Here is a 9,395-nt window from a genome sequence, read left to right on the forward strand (position 1 = left end):
AAAAAATATTAGTTATTAAAATAATCACTATTATGAATAAAAAATTATAATTGGTCACTAATTAATTAGAGACTAATTTAGAAACTATTTGTTTAGGTAGCTAAAATCTTGGTAGTTAATGTTTAGTGACCAATTTATAAATTAATTTCTTTGGTAACCAAAATCTTAGTAGATAAATTTTATAGACTAATTATAATTTTGTATTCACAATAATGATTATTTTAGTGACTGATAATTTTTTATTTTATAAATTGGTAGTCATTAAATTTTGAGGAAGTTGTGAAAGATAAAAAGTAGAGATGTGTCATGGAAGAGGAGAAAAAATCAATCTAGAAGAATGATGCTTCAGAATTAACAACTATTCTCAAAGGTCATGAAGCAATGAGAGTAAAACAGGTGTACAAAGATTAGAAGAATGCTAGTGGAAAGATAGAAAAATACCAAAAATGATTTTTTGAAAAACATTTTTTTGACAAAGTTACTAAATAGAATAATTTTTTTTATGGAAGTTACAAAAATTAAGTAATAAAATTTTAAGATTTTTTTTACCAAAATGGTTGTTTGTCAAAAGTTTGTCAAACAAAACTTTATTAAATTATCATTTTTCGAAAAATACAAAGAATGACTCGTTGTAAAAGGTACAAGTCTCTCAACAAGCACCACTAAAGAATCTAGTATTTCATGATAGAAGCAAGCATATATACATGAGATATCATTTTATCAAATAATCAATTTCTAACTTAAGCATGTCATGACTCAAGATACTAAAGTTACTAAAGTTTGAAGAATTTCAAAGGTAAGAGTAAAGATTGTGAAGAAAAAAATTTTCAAATTAAGGAAAAGAAAATGTTATTGTAATTTGAAATATAGAAATATCTAGAATGACTTTTGAATTTCCTTAAGTACAATCTATAAAAATCTAGAAAGCTTTTAGTAGTGAAGGATGTAGAAAGTTCCTTAATATGGAACTTTAATTAAAAAGCTCCTAAAAAGAAGAATAGATTTCTCAATTAGCACCTAAAAATACTTTTTGTATTTGGCATTTTCAAGCGACCAAATTTGAGTTGTGTTTTATATTTATCGCCTCTTTCTCTGATTAACATTATTGAAGGTATAAAATTAAAGCATGCATTCATTTCACAAAATGACTATGCATACCTTAGTTATTAGCTAAAATCATGCTTACATTTTAGTAACTAATCATGTCATGGTGAATTCTCGCAACAAACATACTATTTAATCTACTGAATAGAGTTTTGGCAGACGTAAATTATGGGAAATGCCGCCTCAGTAGGATACTACTAACAAAATTAAAAGTAATTTTTGTTTGAATAGGTAAATTTTTTATTTTTTTTACGATTTGTATAATGTGTTTCATCCGATTTATAATGGAAAAAAGAAATCCTTGTAATGTGGCAGAAAGACACATAATTTATTCGAGAAGTTTCATTCATTCAACAAGACACGAAGAATAAGACATGAGATATGGGTCTGGTGGTTGGAAGAATATTGATTAAGACGAGATGAGAAGTGGATTCGAAATACAAGATTTAAAGCCTCCATGAAGATTCATGCATATTTAGTAGCTATATGCAGAAGAGAATCGCATAGTTCTTGTGGCTTGCTAATCATAAGCATATGGTCTGCACCTTCGATCTCCAGAACCTCCACATTCATTGCAGCATTTTGAATCATCCAGAGCTGAAAATTCAGTGGAATTTCATTATCCTCAGTGGAAACAATAAAAACAAGAGGAACTGACCCATATCCCTGCATAGTGAAGTTGGTCTGTTGGGACAAGTCTTCGATAAAGAGGGATCCTGGTCTTAATAAGATGGTGGCCAATTCTATATCCTGCAAAATTCGATCACTATTACAAAACATTCTCACTTAGTATGGCAACAACATTTTATCATCTACTTACTTCGGTGGAAGAAGCTTGGTAGAGTTTCTTGGACAGGAATTTGGGACCAAAAATAACTGTTGTTTTATTTTCACTCTTTGAGAACTCAGTGTCCAACCAATTCGTTCCCAAGGTACTCTCAATCAACTGAAGGACAAACAAAATGGCAATAATAAGTATACATTTCTCACTTTTTTCAAAACATATAAAATAAGATGTAAACGCTGCCTCAATCTTTTTACAAATCACCACAATATACCAATAATCTATTTACACAATACATTTCTCAGACTTATTATACAATTACTTCATAATATTATCATCAATACGTCATATCCTCAATTACATTAATAATTTATTTTTGTGTAAAAATATATATATTAACATGTGTTAATAAGAAAACAAAACATTAGTAGATGACGTTTTTTTTACTATATATTTGTGTGAAATACAACAATATAACAATATTTTACTTCATCGGAAAAATATCATCTTTGAAATATAATTATATAAATTCTGTGTTTTTTAATCCGATTTCGTAATTTGATGAATTCTTGAATGAGATATCAGAACTAGAGCTGTCAAAACGGGTAATCCAATCCGACCCACCTCGATCCATTACGGGTTGATAATTTAGTGAGCCAACCCAATCCGACACACTTTTTAGCGAGCCAGAAAATTCTGAACCCGGCTCGGTCCACTACGGGTTGACAGGTTAAACGGGTTGGCTCACAGGTTCACTTAATTAAAAAAAATATTATTTTTTTTTCGGTCAAAACTAAATTCTAATTCTAATTAAAATCTAAATAAACTTTAATACAATCCAAATACAAACCAAAATAAAAAAAATACAAATTATTTATGTGTTGGATAAAAAAACAACCTAACATGACCCAAATGTAAAGCCCAACTTAATAAATAAAATAAAAATACTTGTGTAACCCTTTTATCTGCTATCTGCGGGTTGGTGAGCCAACCTGACTCATCACGGGTTCAACCCGGATAAGTCGGATTCTAAATGAGCCGGGTCAAAAATCAACCCGTATTGAAATTTGTAAAACAATTTCAACCCAACTCAACCCGAACCCGTGATGAACCGAGTTGGCTCGCGAATTTCAATCCATCTTCACAGCTCTAATCAGAATTATGTATGTTCCGAATTTCAGGCATCCCATTCATGTAATAATTATTTATTTATTTAACATATATTTTATATGAATGAAATGGGAACTTGCAACAAAAGTTGAGGTTGCAGAAAGAAATCAATGGGAAGCACGAAGAAACCCCCAAGAATAATTTCATGACTCAAGTTAGATTTGACAATCAGGATGGATCCAAACCCAACATTACTTATGATGTTTCCCAAGTCTAACCATAATAATTTATTTTGTCAAAAACTATTTTTACACTGCGTAAGTTTTATTCGTAATTGTATTTTTGCATTCAGTTGTCTCTATCAAATAAAAAATCAAACTTAATCTCATTTTTATAAATTAAACTAAATCATTCTTAACATTCGTTGAGTGGATCTCTTTCAAATAAGTTAAAAAAAAAGGATGGTTCAAACAATACAGAAAGTGGCAATTAAAAAACATTAGTGACACCTGCACCAAAAAATTCATCAAATGGAAAGAAGATAATTTTTTTTTCCTCTTTACTTTCTTTTCCTTCACTTGGTATTGAAACCAAATAAAATGCTAAATTAATTTATAAAAAGCTATATTTAATTGAATTTAAATTATTCAATAAATTAAAATAATTTTAATTAAATATTTAAGCATTTACTCATGTAGTCATTTTTTTTTTGTCTTGTGAATTAACTTGCTCTTTTCCATAAACAAATTATCTAGAGAATTTGAAAAAGTTAAAGAAAAAAATAAAAATAACGACCATATTATCTTATTAATAGAAGAACCAATCCGTAAAAATACTTAAATAAAAATAAAAATAATTTTTGATAATTAATAAAATATTTTTTTTAATAAAAACTAAATTAAAATTATCCAAATTTCTAAAATACTTAGAATCCAATTACACTTGGAAGCAGATATTTGGTTTACGCAATGTTCCTTTGAGACGATGGTACTATTTATGTGTATTGGCACGGATTCTTTAATTTGTCTATGTTTTTTACAGAGTATGTGTAGCAATTTGTGGGTGGGTACGGATTTGCAGGATGGAACGTTTATTCCATCCACCCAAAAAGAAGTTGATTTGAATGTATTATGGGTAACATTACGAAATTAACCCTTGGTGGTCTTATTTCATTGTAAGAAGAGAAGTGGTATGTGTGTGAATCGAAACACCGGTGTGGTGGTGCTCTGTAATTGCATTTTGCACGAATAAATGTGCTGGTGTTGGTGTGTGGTGTGGGTTTGTGAGTGTAAAAAGCCACATGGGGTGTGGTGGGGAGGAAAATGGTAGACGTGGTGGGCTATGGTGGGGGAGGAAGATGGTAGATGTGGTGGAGGAAGACTCATTGAAGGGGGATGCACACAACTTATATAATCGGTGCGGTGTAGTGTGTGACACCGGTTACGTAACCAGAGCCTATGCAAAAGGAAGAGTGACATCGGTTACATAACCGGTGTCGTGTGTGTGAGTTTTCATTTTGTTTAATTGTGTTTGTGTTTTTAATTCGTATTAATTATTTTTAATTATTTTTATAACATCAAATTACAAAATTATTCTTTTTCTCCATCAAGGGTATTTTGGTAACTTTCTAATTTTATCTATTTTTACAATTTATTTTATCTATCACATCAATCAAATCTCTCACTAACTTTCATAAAATTTATTTTCAAATTCACTCACTTTACCCTCTAAATTCACTCAAAAAAAAATACAAAAATTTATTCACTCAAATCTTTACAAATTCATCTTCACAATCTTCCCCAATCTCCAAAGTAATACACTCTTACAAAGTGTTCGTATGTGCAAATTTTGTAAATATGCAAATTTGCGACGACGGAATTTTCACTTTCCACATATTCACATAAAAAGATTTAAACAGATTTGAGGCGATGGATTTGCGATTAAATAGCCAAATCTCATCCCTTCACAAATGTAAATATTTGCAACAATTTCCATTAAATTTACTTTCATGACCTTATTGACCATTCAATTACCATTGTAAAGTGTGTTCTCTCCCGGATAATTTTTTTTCTATTTGTATGACAATAGTATCCTCCCATATATTTATATATATATATATATATATATATATATATATATATATATATATATATTTATATATAATAATACTTATTATTAATATTTATTTATATAATAATAAAAATATATTATGTATAATAATTAAAATATTGTTATAAATATTATGATTAATATATTAATATATAAATTAGTAATATACCTATATAATAATTAATAATAATTAAAATATTGTTAAAAATATAATTATATACATATAATTAATTTTATTATTATTAATATATGTATATAATAATTAAAAATAATAAAAATATATAAATTTTTATAATAATTAAAAAAATTTAATTATTTTATTTTATTTTTATCATCAAGGATATTTTAGTAATCTTCAAATTTTATCTATTAAAAACTTTTTTAATTTATCACATAACTCAAATTACTCACTAACTTCCACAAAATTTATCTCCAAATTCACTCACTTTACTCTATAAATCTACACAAAAAAACACACACATATTCATCTACTCAAATCAATACCAATCCATCTTTACACTCTCTTTCTATCTTTATAAACGAAATGTCTCTTCCGAGTTTTCATACTTTATTTATTTTAATATATGTGACATTTATTTTGCTGCACCCACTGATACCCTTACCAGAGAATATATTATTCCTTCAGCTTCCATGTCCGCACTAGTTTGAACTTTGGGTAATTCTATATTCATTTCTATTCCAAAATAGTATACCTCTCATTTCCATAGCGGTCTCCAATGCAGTATTATCAGCAACTTTATTCCATTCACAGTATGGAAATTTGTGTCTAAGTATGAAAATTTGTGTCTAAAATAAAATAAACAAAATTAAAAGTTAAAGAAATAATAGTAAAAAAAGAATCTTGCATTGAAATATAATTTCTAAAAAAATAAAATTCTGTAAAGCAAATGTATAACTTCTGAAAAAGAACTAATGATCGTACTTATTTTTACGACCGTTTGGAAAAGAAAGAGTGAAATCGTAAATGCAGGATGTCAATAAAAAAACTAATAAAAGTTCTATTAAGAAAACTAAAAGTAAAAAAAATAAAATTAAAAATATTTATTGAAGTAGAACCCTTTTATGTGAAATTATATTTTGAAATACAACTTATTTCTATAAATATTTGTTTTAAAATTAGTAAACTTTAAAATAGATTTACACTTCAATAAATTCCCTGTTCCCACGTGAACTCTCAACTCGTGCTTTTAATTAGTTTCTAATAGCAGGGATGACAGCGTGTTGGTGTTGATAGAAGAAATGTCAGTTATGCAGTAAATTATGATCGAAGAGAATGGGTCTTCTGACTCCTAACCAGACCTAATTAAAATCGATTCTGTAGGGTTTAATGATGGGTTAAATGAGTTTATAGGAGTTAGAAGCATGTCCCGTCTGAATAACAAAGCAGAGCTATTCCTTAACAACAAACACAAACTCAACATCAACCATAGACTAAGCATTTGGTTTGGAGAAACTAACCTTTTCTAAGACATAGGATGGCTTGTGTTGAGTGTCTGGAATGACAGCAGTTACGAAAACACCAACGGCTACCTTTTCTGGGAACTTGTCCATGGCAAGTGCGATGTTGAGCCCTCCGAGACTGTGACCTACTAAAATCACCTTCTCATTTGGGGGTAGTGAGGCCAATAGCTGCAACAGAGGTTCAGAATAGTGTGAGAAAGTATGAACATCTTCGATTTTGTGCATGTTGGTGCCAGAAGCTGCAAGGTCCAGCACCGAGACCTTGTGGCCTGCAGATTCCAAGCGCGGCTTCAGCTTATACCAAAGCCAAGCTCCAAAACAAGCTCCATGCACCAGAACATAGTGCTTCCTTTCTAAAAACTTTTCTGAACTCATTATGTTTTCTTATTCGGGGTTGAGCTCAGTACTTTCAATCGCTTCTCCTGTCTTTAGAAACCGGAAAGGATAGAGGGTACTGTCTCGTCAATAAATGACTGAATTATTGCTTTTGAACAGTAAAGGTACATTACTTATTAGGAAAATATATACAATGACAAAAAGAAAAATGACAAATTATCTCGTAACTTTATGTGCCCGCGAAAATTTTATTTTATTTTTTTTTGAAAGTTTCCTTTATTTTTGTAACTTTTTTGGTTTGAAGGCATAAGGGTATAGGAGAGGAAATTTTTGTGCAAAAGAATCTTATTTTCAAGTGCATCTTCTTTTAAGTTGTATTCTTATTTCTTAACTCCTCACATCGCTTATTTCTTTAATTCGCGCCTTTTTCTTTTTCAACCTCTTAGACAAAGTGTTGAACCTTTATTTTTTTGAAAATCCCTTTGGTTCTTCGTTTCTCCTTTGTTATTATTGGTGAAAAGGTTTTTCATTTACCCAGTGTATGAAAAGTGTGGTGGTTCATTGTTGGTATCGATTTTGACAGAAAGGACTCACTTTTCTTTTAGTATGTAGTTTGTAGTGGCGGAAAAGACAAATTTTTACTGTAATTTGTAGTTTGTAGTGGTGGAAATGACCTATTTTTACCGTAGTTTTTAGCTTGTTAGTGAGATTAGTTATTACAATCATGTATTTGTATAATCTTTTGCATGTTTTATAGTTTGCTATTGTAGCAGATTAAATCAATGAGTATAGAACTTCTGATTCTATTGCCATTTTTGTGTTTGTTGGAAAATATATTAAACAGGTCAGGCACACATGTGCAAAACAGTACTGAAATAAATACAAACTCATTCGATATCATTTGAACCTCATCAACCTACATTATTTTTTAATTTTTTTAAACACTTGGACGTGGTTCCCTTGATTATGTACATGGAAACTTCATTTGGTTAAGTATAAGTGTACCTTTTAATTATGGAAGACATGTGAATCAATTGTGAAAAAAATCTGCAAACCAATGGATTAATAAGTGCAAACTCATTTCATGCCATATGCGCCTCATAAACCTACATTCATTTCTCAATTTCTTTTTATACTTGCACGTGGTTCCCTTAATTATGTACATTGAAGATTCATTTGCTAAGGTAAAAATGTAGATGAAATATAATTTTAATATTTAAGTTTTAATATCGTATTTTCTTAAAATTTTGATATATTTCAATTTTAATTTTGAAAATAAATAGATGTGATTATTTTAATTTAATTATGTTAAATTTTTTTTATGTGTCAAACGTGTTTTCTAACTAATATTTAATATAAGAATGTGCCAAACAGGATAAATAAGTTAAATGCTAGCATATAAAGAGTTTGACATCTAAAAATAATATAATTGGGTTAAAAGGATTATATATATTAATTTCTAAAATTTATGAACCAAAATTTATCAAATTTTCGGACAATGAATTCTAATTTTACCTCAAAATTCAGAAAGAAAAACATATTTAAACCTTTAAATTTTTTTGAGTTATTATTAAATAATAATGTTATTATTATTATTTATTATTTTGTTATCATTATGATTATGAATTGTATACAAAATAAAAGTAAGGTTTTAACAAAACAATAAAAGGAAAATATCAAAAAAAAAAAATTCGACTAGAAATATAAGACAATTTCATAATACATGAGAGAGTCAAAATCTGACCTTACAAATCGGTTTTATAAAGTTGAGTTAGGCTTAAAATCAACTTTTTTAAAACTTGTTTTTAAGGCAAATGATTTTTTTTAATTAACTATAATTTTTTCATATTTTCATAATTTACTTAGAATTTTATTCAAAATTTCATTGAAAATACATTTTGATCCAATACGTACCCAAATTTATTTAGAATAATTTTGCATTTAATTTTTCAAATAAGGTTATGTTAAGCATCACTAAAAACTTTTACATCTCAACTATGCTAACACTTCAAAGTCTATCAATCATTTGTCATAGTGACAAAACTTAGAAGGTCCATAGGGGGCCATGGCCCCCAAGATTTTTAAAATTTTTTCAAAATATGTTTTTAAAATTTTTTAGATTGTTTCTTATTTTTTTATAAAATATAATATTTAATATTAATAAATAATAAAATTAAAAATTAAACATAATAAAGAATAATAAAATTTATTGAGATTTTTTTTGTTCTCTCTCATTTTAAGTTTCTCATGTATTGTATTCATTTATTATTCTTGCATCTCATTTTTTTATTGTTTTAAAAAAGAGATAGAAAGTTATACATAAATTCATTCTCTCCCTCTCGGTTCTCATCCGTTTTAAGATAAAAGAAGATAACTCTCTTGATAGAAAAATATTAGTTTGATATTTAGTTTTTTTTTCATCTTATGAGTTTTTTTTTTTATATTGATTTCTTTTATGAATATAAAAAGA

The 9,395-nt window shown here is 28.2% G+C and overlaps 1 protein-coding gene across 1 annotated transcript; it reads right to left on the bottom strand.

Annotated features, from left to right (window-relative positions):
• Nucleotides 1-1,402: 1,402 nt before the first annotated feature.
• Nucleotides 1,403-7,079, bottom strand: LOC114179467 (salicylic acid-binding protein 2-like). Its single transcript, XM_028065815.1, has 3 exons — nt 6,587-7,079; nt 1,925-2,050; nt 1,403-1,854 (listed from the first exon to the last, which is right to left on the bottom strand). Exons 1-3 carry the CDS (start codon nt 6,962-6,964, stop codon nt 1,570-1,572), a joined length of 789 nt encoding a protein of 262 aa, XP_027921616.1. The 5' UTR covers nt 6,965-7,079; the 3' UTR covers nt 1,403-1,569.
• Nucleotides 7,080-9,395: the final 2,316 nt, after the last annotated feature.

This window comes from Vigna unguiculata, chromosome 3, assembly GCF_004118075.2.
Source record: "Vigna unguiculata cultivar IT97K-499-35 chromosome 3, ASM411807v1, whole genome shotgun sequence".
Taxonomy (NCBI): domain Eukaryota; kingdom Viridiplantae; phylum Streptophyta; class Magnoliopsida; order Fabales; family Fabaceae; genus Vigna; species Vigna unguiculata.

Excerpts from the sequence above, each read along its gene's own strand:
- LOC114179467 (XM_028065815.1), bottom strand. The coding sequence starts at position 6,964 with ATGAGTTCAGAAAAGTTTTTAGAAAGGAAGCACTATGTTCTGGTGCAT. Across the intron at positions 2,051-6,586 it reads CATCCTATGTCTTAGAAAAG|TTGATTGAGAGTACCTTGGG; the intron begins GTTAGTTTCTCC and ends TTTGTCCTTCAG. Across the intron at positions 1,855-1,924 it reads ACCAAGCTTCTTCCACCGAA|GATATAGAATTGGCCACCAT; the intron begins GTAAGTAGATGA and ends CGAATTTTGCAG.